At 47.4% G+C, this 17832-nt stretch overlaps 1 protein-coding gene across 3 annotated transcripts; it reads right to left on the bottom strand.

The window, feature by feature from the left end:
* Window positions 1–13: 13 nt before the first annotated feature.
* On the bottom strand, window positions 14–15305 carry APOD (apolipoprotein D). 3 transcript variants are annotated; one of them, XM_010356720.2, is made up of 6 exons: window positions 15162–15305; window positions 13418–13592; window positions 8755–8892; window positions 5143–5264; window positions 2739–2827; window positions 14–506 (listed from the first exon to the last, which is right to left on the bottom strand). In XM_010356720.2, exons 2-6 carry the CDS (start codon window positions 13541–13543, stop codon window positions 271–273), a joined length of 711 nt encoding a protein of 236 aa, XP_010355022.1. In that variant the 5' UTR covers window positions 13544–13592; window positions 15162–15305; the 3' UTR covers window positions 14–270. The 3 variants fall into 3 exon arrangements, with proteins under 3 accessions (XP_010355022.1, XP_030792857.1, XP_010355023.1); XM_030936997.1 differs by having other exon boundaries at window positions 13418–13660; window positions 15162–15281; XM_010356721.2 differs by lacking the exon at window positions 15162–15305 and having other exon boundaries at window positions 8755–8905; window positions 13418–13557.
* Between the last annotated feature and the right edge of the window lie 2527 nt (window positions 15306–17832).

Below are 17832 nucleotides of genomic sequence, written 5' to 3'. Positions count from 1 at the left end.
TAATTAATCCAACTTGCAATCGCTGTGAGCACAGCAGGTCAGCAACAAGTTTATTTTGCGGCTAGCAGGGTAACAGGGTAGGGCATGGCTATGTGTTCAGGCCAACTCCCTTGAGCTCCTCACCACTGTCTTCCACGGTCAACCCTCCCTTCTGGTGTTTGCGAAGGTTTGTCATGGTTGATTGGTTTGTGTTTATGAGGAGTGGGTGGGGTGGAGGAAGCAAAGCAGGAAATGTAACGTGAGTGGGCACAGCCTCCCTGTGGAGCCTGGTTACGAGAACTCAGGGCAGTTCTCCTGATCTGTGACCGTCATTTTCTTGACATCAATGTTATTAGAAGTCAGGATATTTTTTAGAAAGTCCACTGTTTCTGAAGGGAGATGACGGTTTCTTGCCAAGATCCAAGCATAATCCACACGAAAAAGATTGATGATGCTGGTACAGGAATACACGAGGGCATAGTTCTCATAGTCGGTGGCCAAGACCCAGTATGGTGCCGATGGCATAACTGAGAACCAGAGAGAGGCAGCATTATTGGAGAACCAAGAGAAACCTCAGGACAACACAAGAAGGCTGGCCCAGACAACCACCCACCAAGCCCCCCGGCCTCTGACTTTGTTTATCAATCCAGAAACAGAAAGACCCTTGAAAGAAGTTTGGACGAAAGCCTAGACTGAGTGTTTCTGACTTACCTTTCTAGCCCTGTTGGTACCCTGCCTGCCTGCCTGCCTCACTCACCGAGAGAGAGAGAGAGAGAGAGAGAGAGAGAGAGAGAGAGAGTTATAGTCATCACCCATCTGCACATTTCAGCTGCTCTGTGTGTTCTCAGCTGGATTGAGAACTCTTAAGCCCAGAGTGATTTTGGAAAAATCTGTCTCCCACCTCTGCCAGCAGTGGCATCATGGCCCACCCGCACACACCCAGGCCTGCACATTCTGCCTTCCTCTTGTGGTCCAGCTCTCAAGAGTAAATTTACCCAGATACAATACAGAAAACTTCACTTGTCTCTCCTCATTTGAAAACTTTGACAGTCTCCTATTGTTTATGGAAGAAACTTCAAGTCATCTAATGTGGTATTCAAGGCCCTTCCTAACCTCATCACCCTCTCCATGTACCCTCCCTCCCAGACTCTAGGCCGCTTTATTCAGGCCTTCTTCTTCTTCTTCTTTTTTTTTTGAGACAGAGTTTCGCTCTTGTCACCCAGGCTGGAGTACAATGGCACGATCTCAGCTCACTGCAGCGTCCACCTCCCGGGTTGAAGAGATTCTCCTGCCTCAGCATCCTGAGCAGCTGGGATTACAGGCAGGCGCCACCATGCCCAGGTAATTTTTTGTGTCTTTAGTAAAGACGCGGTTTCACCATGTTGGCCGGGCTGGTCTCGAACTTCTGACTTCGTGATATGCCTGTATTCAGTCCTTCTATGTTCCAGTTCCCTTCACTTCTATGTTCCAGTTCCCTTCACTTGGAAATCCTTTCCCATAATCTCCCATACATCCTACAAGGCCTAATGCAAACATCTAATCCTCCCAACCAGAATACATCTTTCCCTCCACCTTTCCCAGCCAATAGCTCCTGCCTCTTTTAGTTCCTGTCCCAGGCTTCCTTATGAAGACTGTTAGGCACGTAATAGTTAGCTTTCACTCCAGTCCCTGTCCCTGATCCGTGTGGGAAGAATAAGTGGAGAGTTTGGAGACCTAGGTTTAGGTCCCAACTCTTCTTCTAATGAGCTCAGTGACGGCCTGCGTCACTCAGCCCGCCTGCACTTTAGCTTCTTTCTTGATAAAAATAACAAGAGAAACTGTGTATAAAGCCCTTTACAGTTTACAGAGCGTATGTATCTAGTTTACTTTCACGACACTGAGCAGTTATTTCTGGCTTGTACATGTGAAGTTAGTTGTCCACATTCATATGTGTGAGAAGAACTATTTTCTCCTCCCAGCTTCCTTTCTTGGCCTATAAAATAAGAACTTCCTCTCCACCCGCCTCTAGGAACTTGACTGGTGGGAGGTGGAGGAGTGGCAGGGGTGAGAAGTGGGAAGTGGGGGGAGTAATCTTTGTAGCTGATAACTTCAGTGTCTGCCCTGCAGGTGGGAAAGGGGCTCTCAAGCACTGTTCGTGTTAGAAAGCCTCATGGCTCTGGATTGAACTCCCTAGTGTATCTACATCAGCAGTAAAACTGATATTTGGTGCCTTCTCTATTGCCTGTGTCCCTTCCTCAGTTAGCTCAGAACCCAGAGGCAAATGCCTTTCATTAGATATCTCACAGGATACCCAACAATGTGACAGGAAGGTGGTGGAAGCAGGATTCAAATTTACCGTCACTCTTGTCATCTCTTGCTTCCAAATTTCTGCGCCATGCAGATTGTTCTGCTAAGATCTGCTAATTTTTCGGGTCCCAGTTTCCTCTGGGAAACAAGACTGGATTGGGTCTTCTACAGCCCCGTCCTGTGTGCACCTATTTGTGTTTCACCTATTGAAACGCTAGCTAGTTACAGTAAATTGCAGGTCACGTGTCCGTATCCACACTGGGATGTGAGCTCCGTAAGTACCAAGGCCAGCTCTGTCTGGCTCATCATGGCAACCCCAGTGCATGGCATGTAGTAAGTGTTTGACAGATAACTATGTGCTGAGTCATTATAGATGACACTCAGGTGTCTCAGGAATTCTCCAAGCCAGGGCGCTAGCCTTCAGTCTGCATATTTCCTGTCCCTGAGTCCTCCGGGGAAAGGTGGAGACTTACACCAGAAGAACTTAACTTCCAGCTTGGCAGGCTCTGTGATGTTAACTGGGGTGGCTTCACCTTCAATTTGATTCACAGCTCCATCAGCTCTGCAGTGAGTAAAAAAAAGAAAAAACACAAAAAACAGAAAAGAGAAAAGAAAAACAACTCGTTGAATGCCAAAAAGCAATGAAAGGCAAGATTTGTGCCACTAAGGACCATGGCAGCCAACACCGTGATTTCTGGTAAGAGAGGCTCTCAAAGGCAGGCTAGACCCTAGCTCCATGGCCTGCCCTTTCCTTTGTGACTGTCTCTGAGGCCAAGCAGGGGAAGAGAGCAGCGGGGTGATAAGAAGCCGCAATTGACAAGCTCCAGGACGGGACAGTATGGTAGGCCCTTGTACTTCAACACTGTCTCTGACTATCTGCAATGGCCTGAAAGACCAATTCCTGCTCCCAGGCTCCAAAGAGAGGGAATAAAAGAGAATGGAAAAACAAACAAAACAACGCAACACATAAAGAAGATTCACTTTTTTTTTTTTTTTTTTTTTTTTTTGGAGACGGAGTCTTGCTCTGTTCCCCAGGCTGGAGTGCAGTGGTGTGGTCTCAATTCACTGCAACCTCTGCCTCCTGGGTTCAAGCAATTCTCCTCCCTCAGCCTCACCAGGAGCTGGGATTACAGGTGTGCACCACCAGGCCTGGTGAGGGTGGAAAGGCATCAGGGTGCTCTTCCTAGGAAGCCAACAGAGGAGATGATGTCTGTTCATCAATCCTCAAGGCAGAGCAGGGAGGCCAACTAAAATTAGAGCAGTCATACATGTTAGAAACTCAGTAGGTTGGCCGGGTGCGGTGGCTCATGCCTGTAATCCCAGCACTTTGGGAGGCCACGGGGGACAGATCATGAGGTCAGGAGATGGAGATCAGCCTGGTCAACATGGTGAAACCCCGTCTCTACTAAACTACAAGAAATTAGACAGGTGTGGTGGTGGCGGGCGCCTGTAGTCCCAGCTACTCAGGAGGCTGAGGCAGGAGAATTGCTTGAACCTGGGAGGCGAAGGTTGCAGTGAGCCGAGATCACACCACTGCACTCCAGCCTGGGTGACAGAGTGAGAGTTCGTCTCAAAAAAAAAAAAAAAAAAGACAGTGGGTTAATGCTATGGTTAGTGGTGATGGATGTCCTAGAAACCAGACAATGAGCAACAGGCCAGGGGTTTTGGGAAATGTGCTCTGATGTTCCCAACTACATTCTCTTTTTATCACCATGTAAAGCTGGAGACCGTGCCCTCCTCTCTCATCTGGATCTCCGACAGCGGGGGAAGAGGGTCTGTTCCTACCTGCACACATTGACTTAGCAACAAACCAGTCTCCTCCCAACAGATTCTGCCCTTTTCACCGTCAATTGCATTTTGCTCCAGAACGGTTTTCGGGACACCAGTCTCTGACCATGAACTCACAACATGTTCATGAAAAACTGCATTCATATTTTCAAGAGTGGAAGGGGGATAGGAAGGAGTTCTTCCTGGGGCTCCTCTTAAGTTTATATTTGCTTTCCAAAGTGTAACTTTCTGGATTAAATATTGTGTTAGAAGCCCTCGGTAATAGAATTGTACACTTCTATTTTTTTTTTTTTTTCTTTTTGAGACAGTCTCGCTCTGTCGCCCAGGCTGGAGTGCAGTGGCCGGATCTCAGCTCACTGCAAGCTCCGCCTCCCGGGTTCCCGCCATTCTCCTGCCTCAGCCTCCCGAGTAGTTGGGACTACAGGCGCCCGCCACCTCGCCCGACTAATTTTTTGTATTTTTTAGTAGAGACGAGGTTTCACCGGGTTAGCCAGGATGGTCTCGATCTCCTGACCTCATGATCCACCCATCTCGGCCTCCCAAAGTGCTGGGATTACAGGCTTCAGCCACTGCGCCCGGCCAGAATTGTACACTTCTAAAGGGTATCCTGCTTACATAGGATGTGTATATATTGTGTATGTGATTCTTGCTTAATAAAAAAAGGAGCTTTCTGATACATTAAGCTGCCCAGAGATGGGATGAACTGTCCTGGAAGGCGATGAGCTCCTAGTTCCTGGAAGTGTTTGAACAAAGCTGGATGCTTCTGTCAGCAGATGGTGTCAAGCGACTTCTCTCCTGGACTGGAGGTCAGAGGAGATGGTCTTGATGTTCTTTGCTACCAGAGTATCTATTTTGCAGTGAGGGCAGGAACCCTGTCAGTTTGTGCCCAGCAGGTGGTCATGGAAACGCATAAGTGGATCCTAGTCCTTGCCATCCTTGCTTGACAAATGCTTTCCTCTCAATTCCTGCTAGGAGCAGGCAGTCCAGACCTGGCAAGGATCTTATCCTCCCTGACCCAGGCTGCCGGACACCTGGTCACTCCGAGTCCACACTCCACAGGCCTGGCCCCGGATGGCCACAGCCACTCACCTCAACTCCTGGTTTAACACTTTGATCTTTCCATTTTCCTTTAGTGAGTAGTTGGCCTGGATGCAGCGTCCCTTCTCAAAGGTTGTTGGGATCTTCTCAATTTCGTACCATCTTCCGAGATACTGCAGAGACAACAAGCAGAGCAAAACCTGTGGTTCTCTGGGGACCTGCAACCTCTTCCACACTGTTGTGTAGAAGTTGAGCCCTGTCCTGGGGAAGCCAGACAAAAATGGGCCTCATTGTTCCCAGGGGCAACTGGGCAAGAGGTTGATTGAAATGAGAATCCGTGACTAGGATGGGATGTGCGGGCGGGGGGTGAATGCTGAGCAAAGGGCTCTTCTCAGTGTCCCCTTCAGCAATATTGCTGTGACATTCTAGACTCTGTAAAAACAAAAAAGGGGATGATGGGGCTTGGTGCGGTGGCTCACACCTGTAATCCCAGCACTTTGGGAGGCCAAGGCAGGCGGATCACAAGGTCAGGAGATCAAGACCATCCTGGCCAACATGGTGAAACTCCATCTGTACTAAAAATACAAAAAATTGGCCAGGCGTGGTGGCTTACGCCTGTAATCCCAGCACTTTGGGAGGCTGAGGCGGGTGGATCACGAGGTCAGGAGATAGAGACCATCCTGGCTAACTTAGTGAAACCCCGTCTCTACTAAAAACACAAAAAATTAGCCGGGCGTGGTGATGGCGCCTGTAGTCCCAGCTACTCGGAAGGCTGAGGCAGGAGAATGGCATGAACCCGGGAGGCGGAGCTTGCAGTGAGCCGAGATCACGCCACTGCACTCCAGCCTGGGCAACAGAGTGAGACTCTGTCTCAGAAAAAAACAGAAAAAGAAAAAGAAAAAAATAATGGGGGATGATGGGAAGTAACTTTCTTCTGAAAGAGTGCATGATTCTACAAGTCATCTTCAAATCTTGTGCAAAGTCAGATGTGTTTGCTGTGGGGAGCTAGGACTCCAGAGTGCATGGAACTTTCCTCATCCACCCTGAAGAGGCAGTTGGTCATCAAGGCTTTGGGGAGGTGATGGGGATTTGAAAGATCTGTATCATGCTTTCTCTAGGGGCCGATGCTCAGTCCAGGCATCAGGTGTGTAGAGTTAGCTTTAAAGGAAGCTGCCACTGTGTGGGGAAGGTCGAGGGAACCAGGCCCTCCCAGGCTGCCTGGCACGCGCTGGAGGGAGACCATACCAGTTACAACCTCTGTGGAGGGCAGTTTGGCAATATCTAGCAAAGCTAGAAATACGTATTATACTCTTTGGCCCAGCAATTTCACTTCTGGGAATGCATCCTCCTGATATAAGAAATGATGTATGTGTCAAGTTATTCATTACAGTACCATTTGTAATAATACAAGACAGGAAACAGCCAATGTGAGCATTAGTAGGGGGCTGGGGGAGTAAACAATGGCCTATCCAGACAATGGAATTTTACTTCCTCTTTTCAAAAGAGTGGTATGCAGTGATTTCTAATATTTAATGACAAAAGAGTCAGGTACAAAATAGTGTATATATTAAGGTACCTTATGTATAAAATAGAGAAAATAGTTATTATGTTGGTTTTCTGTTGCTACTATAATAGATCAGCACAAGCTTCAAACAGCACAGATTGATTATCTTGCAGTCGTGGAAGTCAGAAGTCTGACGCAGGTCTCACTGGGCCGATCTCAAAGTGTTGGCTGTGTTTCCCTCTGGGAGCTCTGGGGAAGGATCCGTTTCCCTGCCTTTTCCAAGTTCTACAGGCCGCCTACATTCCTTGGCTTGGGACTTCCTCTATTTTCTTTTTTCTTTTTTTTTTTTTTTGTATTTTTTAGTAGAGACGGGGTTTCACCGTATTCGCCAGGATGGTCTCGATCTCCTGACCTCGTGATCCGCCCGTCTCGGCCTCCCAAAGTGCTGGGATTACAGGCTTGAGCCACCGCGCCCGGCCAACTTCCTCTATTTTCAAAGCCAGCAAAAGCAAGGCATTGCATCTCTCTGACTCTTCTGCCATTGTCAAACCTCTCTTTCTGACCACAGCTGGGAAAGATTCTCTGCTTTTAAGGATTTCTGTGATTAGCTTGAGTCCCCCCGGATAATCAAGGCTAATCTGGCCATCTCAAGGCTCATAACTTCGATCACATTTGCAAAAGCCCTTTTCCTATGCAAAGTAACATTCACAGGGTTAGGGCGTGGACACCTTTGGAAGCCACTCTTCTGCTTACCGCAGTTATGATGTATTTGCTTGTATACGTATATATTATCTGTAAAAGTTACACAATACATGGTTTTAACTAGTTGCTACTGACGAGGGAAACTGAGGTACAGAGGTGGGACGGAAACTTTATGTGGTATATTCTTTTACACCTTTAGGATTTTAAACAATGTAAATATTTTTACCTAGTTAGAATAGTAATTAGAATTTTTTTTGAGATGGAGTGTGACTGTTTCGCCAGGGTGGAGTGCAGTGGCACGATCTCAGCTCACTGCAACCTCTGCCTCCCGGGTTCAAATGATTCTCTTGCCTCAGCCTCCCGAGTAGCTGGGATTACAGGCACGTGCCACCACGTGCAGCTAAATTTTGTATTTTTACTAGAGACTGGGTTTCACCATGTTGGCCAGGATGGTGTCGATTTCCAGACCTCGTGATCCGCCTGCCTCGGCCTCCCAAAGTGCTGGGATTACAGGCGTGAGCCACCGCGCCCGGCCCTACTGTTAGCATTCTTGAAAGAGATCCAAACCTTCTCCTAAGGAGAGGGAGTCTTAAGGGTGAGATTCCAGGCTTGAGTAGCAACAGTGGGAGGGAGCCTGTGAGTCCTGTCCTCTAATAGCTGCCTCTTTCTGCTGCCCTCTTCCTTCCCCTCCCCCAAACCCCAGGAAGAAAGAGCTTCTCTGTGGAGAAGCTGTGGAGAAGCTTATTGTATTGATGACATTTTAGCGCAGGTACCAAGAAAGCCCCCTGGGGCATTTTGGGCTTTCCTGGGCCCTGTTTGAATGACCTCTGGGTGCCCTGCACTGCTGAGAAGCCTGGCTTTGAATCCTATCTGCATTTACCAGCTGTGTGAGCTGGGAAGGGAGATTCCGATGTTCCATCTGTAGAACAGGGATATTAGCTCTGTAGCAGCGACTGTGGTTCCCTAGTCCTGTATCCCCTCAGCCCACCTCTGAGTTCACCGCAGCCACGGTAGGCAATTCCCAGTCACCGCCAGCCTCCCAACTGAGGCCCTGTGTCTCTCCTCTGCCAGGGGGCTTGGCTAGTGCCACGGACGCTCCCATGGCCTGCGGGCAGCAGCTGATGAACAATCCGAGGGGCATGCTCCACCTGTCCTCAGAGGGTGCCCAGTGTGACTGACCCTGACGGCCCAGGGCGACAGCTCATGAACGCTCCCTTTATTGCTTCTGTGCTGTCTCCGACTCACTTTCCCACCTGCTCTCGTGCGTCCTGGGATCACCCCAAACCTCTCTGCCCCCAGTCTTTGTCTCAGCAGATTGTCCGCTTTGGGGAAACTCCAAATAAGATAAATACGTGTCCCAAGGTGTGCCGTGGAAATTAAAGCAGCATAATTAAATTGAATCTTGTAGAATGCTTCACATCAGAGGCAGCAAAACAAATGGGAAGTTCGCCTTTTACCTTATTCAGGTCAAAATTCTCCTGCACCGGAGGCAAGGGGCACTTCCCAAGATGAAATTCTTGTCCCTCTGCTGCACCGAAAAGGCCAGCCAGTGCGGAAAGCAGCAGCAGCAGCATCACCATCGTGGGGCTGGGTGGCTGGAGAAGGGACCTGGAGTTAGAGGAACACACAGCAGCTGGGGTTGTCATTCTGAGCCTCCTAAGTCCACACAATCATGAAGCAAGAGTCCTGCGCCCACGGGCCCCTCTGTGGGCGGTCTCTCCTCTTCTCTCCCCAGCCCATGTGAACCCTCATCCTGCACGGCACACCTGCCTGTCCGTATTGCTGTGAGGCTTTCCTCAGAGCCTCTGCACCTCCACCAGGGCACTCTCTGCCTGATATTCCAGTTTGTTGGATTGATTTTGCACCCCACTCCCACCTGATTATGCATCTCCCAGGATAGGCACTGTGTCTGGTTCTCCTCAGAATCACCCACGGGCCTCAGAGTGTGGGCTCAGTAGATACTTGTCAAATGAACAGAAACAACGCGGAGGGGGCTACGTAAAGTGGGGGACATGGAGGGGCCTATGTAAAGTGGGGGACATAGAGGGGGCTATGTAAAATGGTGAATTAAAGCCTCCAAGCGAACCATGAAAGACACAAAACCAAGCCAAACCTTGCCCAACAATTAGTGTCTTCCGAGATTCTTCGGGGAGATGCCTCTCTGACACCACCCCTCCCCCTGCCCTCATCTTGCTGGCTGCTCTACCAGCCCAAGAGTGCGCTTGGAAACCTTAACAGGGAGCGGCCTGCTGGGGACCCCAGGGTCACCCAGCCAGGTTCAGATTCTGACTCTGGCCATGCTAAGTATAACTGTGTCCAATTTATGCCTTAGCCTCCTTGTCTAGTAAGTGGGAATAATACTCATTCCTAGCTCATGAATTTTTGTGAGAATTACGTGAGATAATATCGACAGAGTACTTAGGGGACTGTCTGACACAGAGTAAATGCTCAGTCAATGCTCCTTACTGTTATCATCAAAAGCAGAAAGATGATGGTTTTTCGCAGGTTTCCGTTTCTTTTTTTTCTTTTCTTCTTCTTTTTTTTTTTTTTTTACATTCTTTTGAGGGTTTTTATTTTGTTTTGTTTTGTTTTGAGCTGGAGTCCCACTCTGTCACCCAGGCTGGAATGTACTGACGCGACCTCGGCTCACTGCATCCTCTCCCTCCCGGTTCAAGTGATTCTCCTGCCTCAACCTCCCGAGTAGCTGAGATTACAGGTGCCCGCCACAACTCCTGGCTAATTTTTGTATTTTTAGTAGAGAGGGGGTTTCGCCATGTTGGCCAGGCTGGTCTCAAACTCCTGACCTCAGGTGATCCACCCGCCTCGGCCTCCCAAAGCGCTGGGATTACAGGCCTGAGCCACTGCCCCTGGCCTGTTGAGGGTATTTTTCAGAGATGAAGTTCATTACATCAGAGAAGGACTGTCAGCTGATGTGTAACTGTGCAACAGGCATTTCAACCCCACGAGTCCTTTGACAGCAGAAGCTGGCTTTGAAGGGGGACAGCAGGGCAGGGAGACAGAGGCTGCAGAACTGCGTGCAGGTTCTGGGTATCTGAAGCTCCCCCGTTTCCTTCACTGACTCGCTGTCAATTTGCTCCTTCCTTGTGACTCCTTGCCTGTAGCTTGCACACGAGCTATTTCCAGCTGTCTGCGTTTCTCCCTGTAATGATGATGACTGATGCAATGCAAGCAAAATGTTCTCAGATCTGAGCATTTCAAAGGATGTGTCATTACAGGAATAATTGTAACTGCTTTCTTATGAGTCTCTAAACCTCTAAATACCCTTTAATAATCAATAGCTTTTTTTTCCTGGAGGTTTTGTTGCCTGGTTTTCAGAAGAACAGTTATGTAATGAGTGGAAGCATGCCAGCTGGGGTCGCTGCGGTGGGGGACAGTTGCTGAAGCCTCTTTGAGCAAGTCTGCAACAGGGCCGCTTTCCTAGGTCTTTGAGGCTCCCTTTCTCATCAACTCTACCACCGTGTAAACAACACCTGTCTTTTAACCTTTTGGGGGATGACAAATTTATAGAAATGCAGCCTAAACCCACACAAATTTGCATCCATTTTAAAGAGATCTTTAGTTCTAGTTCATAGGCCCAAGCTGAAAGCCTGGCCCAGAGGATCAAAGCTCAAAGACTGGCCACACATTATGCACATTCTACAAGGTCCTCCACACTGGAGAGGACCTCAGAGGTCATCTCTCTAGCCCTACTTCCAAGGTGTACAGATGGCGAAGCTGGGGCCTGGAAGGGGCAGACAACTGGGACTTGGGCCCATCTCCACCTCTCCTGTCCGCAGCACCCTGAACTTGCTTCTTCTGTGCCACCACAGGGCCTTTCAATAACCCCCCGCCTCAGTGACCTGATGAGTCTCACCACTACACGACACTTACAACAAAAGTCAGTTGTACATCTTACTCTGATAAAATGTTCTCTTGTGGGCTGAAACATATTCTTTACCTCAGTAGGAGGATTTCAGAATAAACCCCTTTGACTGCTTCTCTTCCAAAGATGCCTCTTGGCTACATTAGTTTTATTCCTGTGGTTAAAATTCCTTGTGAGGCTGGGCGCAGTGGCTCATGCCTGTAATCCCAGCACTTTGGGAGGCTGAGGCAAATGGATCACCTGAGGTCGGGAGTTCGAGACCAGCCTGACCAACACGGAGAAACCCCGTCTTTACTAAAAATAAAAAAAAATAGCCGGGCATGGTGGTACACTTCTGTAATCCCAGCTGCTCGGGAGGCTGAGGCAGGAGAATTGCTTGAACCTGGGAGGTGGAGGTTGTGGTGAACCAAGATCGCACCATTGCACTCCAGCCTGGGCAACAAGAGCAAAACTCCATCTCAAAACAAACAAACAAGCAACAACAACAACAAAAACTCCTTGTGAGAGAGGGTGGACAGCATCCATCATAGTTTTCAATGTCCTTCCATTCTAATTTGTCCATTACTTATTCAGCATGTTCTTAATGTGTACTTAAGACTGTGGGTAACATATGGATTATATACGACTTATATTTTTGCATCTTCTTCTCATATCAATAGGAAGACTGTTCTAATGAGGAGTTTAAATACTTTACAAACTAAGTATAATTTAAATATTATTTTTGGTCAGGCACGATGGCTATGCCTGTAATCCCAGCACTTTGTGAAGTCAAGGTGGGCGGATCATTTGAGGTCAAGAGTTTGAGACCAGCCTGCCCAACATGGTGAAATCCTGTCTCTACTAAAAATACAAAAATTATGCCAGGTGCAGTGGCTCATGCCTGTAATCCTAGCACTTTGGGAGGCTGAGGTGGGTGTATCACCTGAGGTCAAGAGTTTGAGACCAGCCTGGTCAACATGGCGAAACCCCGTCTCTACTAAAAACAAAAAATTAGCCAGATGTGGTGGCGGACACCTGTAATCCCAGCTACTCAGGAGGCTGATGCAGGAGAATTGCTTGAACGTGGGAGACAGAGGTTGCAGTAAGCCAAGATCGCACCATTGCACTCTAGCTTGGGCAATAGAACAAAAACTCCATCCCAAAAACAAACAAAAATACAAAAATTAGCTGGGCGTGGTGGCGCAGTCCTGTAATCCCAGCTACTTGGGAGGCTGAGGCACAAGAATGACTTGAACCTGGGAGGTGGAGGCTGCAGTGAGCCAAGATCAGTGCCACGGCACTCTAGCCTGGGTGACAGAGTGAGACTCCATCTCAAAAATAAAATAAATAAATAAATAAATAAATATGATTTTTAACAGAATATGAGGTAATTTGAAAGCAATCCTACTAAGGTTACAGTGCATCCACCTTGGGCCTGGCACTAGCTGGAAATCACTGCTCCACTTGCATTAAGCTTCCCCATGGAGAAGCCCTGGTCTCAGGATTTTAAGGGTGCTATGCACTCAGTCTCCACAGCACCTCCTCTGGAGGCGACCTCTGCTGACACTCTTTGTACCAACGAGGTGAATTTGCCCGGGTTACTTCCTGGTAAACTACGAAGCCAGAATGTAAGCCTAGGTCTCCCACAAGCCCGCACCCTCAGTGCCTGGGGACCCAGCGCCTGACCTCAAAGACCTGCAGAACATGAAAGACTAGATTTTGAAATTTCACCTCATAAAATAAAATAGGTTCCAATAAGTCATTAGGTCTCAAAGACTCATTTAGCCATTAAATATAACAAGAAACGTATCTCCCAAACACAATATTTTATGATATATTGTTAAATGCATTTTCTATTCACACCATTAATTCCAGTTTCCAGATTATTTTACTGTGATGCACAGTTGGACAGCTCGCTGAGAATTCACCTGGTGCGGTGTTTGTGCATGGAGAAATTCCTCGTTGTCCAATTTGGAGGGGTAAGCAAAAGACGCTGGGATGAGTTCACGCCGGGTTTGGTTTTATCTTAGGCCTGTTGCTAGTGTATCTACCTCAGTTTCGTCACCAGAAGAATGGCTCTGATAATACCTACCTTGTACATTTGTTTGAGGAAAAATGAGAACAAGTCTAAAGCTACCAGCACAAGCTCTCAATCAGTGGTGATTATATGTAGCTGAAAAGGGGCAATGGAGAACCCAGACCGTTTCTATTTTAGACATTATTATCATAAATGAAAAGGTGAAAACTACAGTACGTACCTTTTCTTTCAAGATGAAGGCAGTTTCCAGACGCAGAATCAGCCGATTTGAGATGCCTGTCTTGGGGACTGGCCTCTCCCAAGCGATTTTATAAGCTTCTTCAGGTCTCTGATGTTTACTTCTCATGCAGGCCACGCCTCCCCTCCAGCCAGGAGAGCTGGCCTAAAAGCTTAGTCTGTACCGAAACACAAAGATGGGATGTTGTGTCCATCCTCCTCCCCCAGTTTCCTTCACAGCTGCTCCCTGAAGGAGAAATGAGATATTGTTTTCGTGTGTGTGCGCGCGCGCAAGAGAGAGTATGTGTGAGAGAGAGACAGTGTATTTTCATTCAAAACATTTTTTTTTTTTTTTGCTATGTGGATTTTCCAATTTAATTTTTTTGGTCAGAATGCACTTTTAAGTTCCAGCAGGATGTGTTGCAACATGTTTTTAAACATCTGGTGTTTATTTTTCATTTTTGTATAAATGAAAAATCAACAAGCTCATTTCCTGAAGTGGAACGCAGACTAATGGAGCAAGGGTTACGAGTCAGAGCTGGCTTTCTCCATGATCCTGGGCAGCCGCCTGACTTCTCTGAGCCACAGTCTCCTCGTTGTAAGTAGGGGCTGTCATTTCTGTCTCCACCAGAGCCGGATGTATAGGGGAGATACCAGTTCTCTAACAACTGGGGCTAAAAGTTGAGAATGCAGAAGACGTCTTCTGTCGCTCTGTTCTCTGTCCCTTTTATGACCCCTCCAGCCACATGTTCAAGACAGTCTGTCACTGCTTGGGGGTGGGGGTCGGGGAGTGGGGAGTGTGGACTTAAACCCAGGGGTGCTTTTGGTCCAGCCTTATCTCTCCTGGTGGAATGAACAACTTTGACTCTTGTGAGTGAAATTCTGTCTTTCTTTGTGATAGGCAGGAGGTATTTTTAGAGACATTTAGATAAGGCTGTGCCTTCGTAGTAGATTTAGACTCCTAAATAAAATCCATTCTAAAATATGTAAGCAACAGAGCTACATTTACAGCACTGAGTCTATAAACATGAAAACAACAACACAGAACCTTAACATTCCAAATGCTGTGAGCTCTTTAAGATGTTCTTCGCCTTTTCAGAAACATAAGAAATTCTTATTCCTGCCCAGGGCCTGCCTCTTGCTGACCTCCTTTGCTACCCTCCCCTGAGAGCTCTGCGTAGCTCCCTTCCTCACTCCAGGTCCCTGCTCAAATGGCACTTTTCCCTAAAAGGCTTCCTGACCTTTTCAAAAATAGCACTCTTGTCACCGTTCCTTTCCCTGGTTCATTGTATCTTTACCCGAAATTCTCTCCCTTATGTATACATTATCTTGCTTAGTATGTTTCCCCAGGAGGATAGGAGCTCGAGGGGTGCCAAGAATTTGTCTCTGTGACTCTGTGTTGTACCCCAGTGGCTAAGCATATACTAAGTGCTCAGTAAATACTTATAAATTAAATGGATGCTATCCAAAGAACTCAGTGAGTTTCTAAGATACACAAAAGGCACCAGAGGTAATATCCACGCGATTTTGATTTCCCTTGTATTTCTGGAAAAGCGCTAACCTGTATGTTTCTGTCTACTTCACCTGTATCACATTTGCCACCAAGAATTGCCTGTCGTTGAAGAAATACACACTTAGCCGCTTTTCAGCTTAATACAAAAAATTCTCTCTCCTGTAAGGAGTTGCACAGTTTTCCACAAAGCAATGTTGCCTAAGTTTCCAAATATGTATGTTGGAGTTGGAAATACCTGTGTATTTGAGCTTTCGGCACTGAAGTTGGCAACCATGGAGCTTCTAGGAGAAAAGCCACACCGTCTGCCTAGGTCTCGGTTTATTTTTCCGGTAAATATTGGTAAGTGATATGTGTTGGGGTCCGCGTGTTTCCTAAACAAAGGAATGAACACACAAGACAACACAAGACAAGACAAACATGGCGGCCGCCCCGAACGACACGCTCCGCTTTATTTTATACAGTCGTTTGTGGAATGTTACCAAGTCACAAGACACATTGTTGTTTTTCTGACCTTTCCCCGACTTTCTGGATTATCAAGATGTTTACACATAAATAAGCCCCCAGGGTCTGCTGTTTGCAGCTGGCTCCTATCAGGAACGCCCTGCTTCGTTTGCAAGAGCAGGACTTATCGGGAACCTCTCGTTTGCGTTTGCGAGCACAGTCCTCTACAGATATGCCTTAGGGAAATCCGCTCTTCACGTGTTTCTGGAATGTATAGCCAGTAACAAATTCTTAAGCGTCATAAAACAAATCAGACCCATGTTCTAAACAAGTGTTTATTTTTACGTCCCAAAATAAATACACATTTGTTCAAAACAATTAAAATAGTACCAAAATCCAGGACTCAAGAAATGTGAGCACCTCATAATCCCACACTTTTGTTTGTAATTATTCCTCTAGATCTTTCTATACAGATCCCTACGTAATAATAACAATATTCAATGTTCTGAAACTTTTTTCTTTTTTGACACTGCCTCTCACTCACTCTGTCATCCAGGCTGGAGTGCGGTGGTGCAATCTTGGTTCACTGCAACCTCTGCCTTCCTGGTTCAAGTGATTCTCCTGCCTCTGCCTCCCGAGTAGCTGGGATTACAGGCACAGGCCACCACACCCAACTAATTTTTGTATTTTTAGGAGAGATGGGATTTCATCATGTTGGCCAGACTGGTCTCCAACTCCTGACCTCAGGTGATCCACCCACCTCGGTCTCCCAAAGTGCTGGGATTACAGGCGTGAGCCAAGACCCCCAGCCGAGAAACTTTTTTTTAAAGTAACTATGAATCTTTCTATATCAATACACTTACATCTACCTCATTCTTTCACCTGCTGCAAAATCTTGCTTTTACCTGACAGCACATTTCTTAAAGAGACAGTCTGTGGTCTGTGGTGTTTCCAGAAAGCAGTTTTCTGTTGGGTGATCTTTCATCATGTAGGTGATTGCCTCAGTGGTTTCACTCTAAGACCCGCAGGGAAGATGCAGTTATTAGAGTGGATTCTTTGTGGCAAGAAATAGAGAACTATCTCATCTCCTAAAAAAACATGTTTCCAGATGGAGAATTCTGTATTTCTTAGTAAGTGGTTCTTTCCACTACCAGAGTCATCCTGTATGCCTTTCTAAAGTGATTTAAAGGACAAATGTACTTTTCATGTGAAAATGCAGACTGAGAGGTTTCAATCATTCACCTTCACTCTTTAAGACTCGGTTCAAATGTCCCCCTCCTTGGATCATCTTCTGGATTCCTAACCCACCCCACGCAGCGTTCTCCCGTCTGCTTTGTGTATTTGTGGCACGTGTCACCCTGTCCTCACTCATTACACTGTGCTTATGCCTCCATCTCCTTCTAGAGACGGTCAGATCCATCCAAGTAGGTTTGTCTTTCTATCCCTGGTACCTTACATGATGCCTGACACGCAGGTGTTTACTAAATATTATTCCGTGGATCATGGAATGAGTAATAGAATGCTAGATTCTCAGTCCTTGCTGAGCTTCTTGTAGACCTGGCTATTCATTCAGAGGCCCTCTTTCCTCTCCCTCCTGCCCCCTTGTGGCCATTTCCCTTCTCACTGGGCTCTGGAACCAGTTGAAAGTTGAATGGTGCCAAGCATCTGGTCAACAGGAAGACAGCAATCAAACTGGTGAAAACAGCAGCTTGATACTGCATGCAGGAAAAAACGCTGAACCGGGGCAGGAGGCCTGGGTTCTGGTCCTAGCTCTGTTACTGAATTCATTTATCCATTCATTTATGCATTCAACAAACATTGTAGGCAAAACACTAGATGTGCATGTATGTTAACACACACAAACAACCCACACACACACCACACCACACCAACACACTCACAACATCCACACGACACAACACCACACCCACACAACAACACACAGCACCGACACCACACACCACACACCACACACACACCACAAAACCACAGACACCCACACCCACACCTACACACCACAACACCCACCCACACACACACACACACACACACCACACAACACGCAAGCACCCAACATTCCACACACCACACGCCAAATCACACACGACCCACACACACACACACCACACCCACACCACACACCACACCAACACAACACCCCACACACCACCCACCCACCACACACACACACACACACCACACACACACACACCACACACCACACCACACACACCACTTCCACCCACACACACACCACACCAGAAGGGGACCCACAAACGACCCCAACACACCAAACCACCCCACACCCACCACACCCACACCCAAACACCACACCCACACACACACCACACCCACACTACCACACCACAACCACACACACACCAACACACACACACCACAACACCACACCCACACACAACACCCACACCACACACACCGACACACCCACACACCACCACACACAA

This window comes from Rhinopithecus roxellana, chromosome 1 (assembly GCF_007565055.1).
Source record: "Rhinopithecus roxellana isolate Shanxi Qingling chromosome 1, ASM756505v1, whole genome shotgun sequence".
Taxonomy (NCBI): Eukaryota; Metazoa; Chordata; class Mammalia; order Primates; family Cercopithecidae; genus Rhinopithecus; species Rhinopithecus roxellana.
This window is presented reverse-complemented; position numbering and strand designations above follow the sequence as displayed.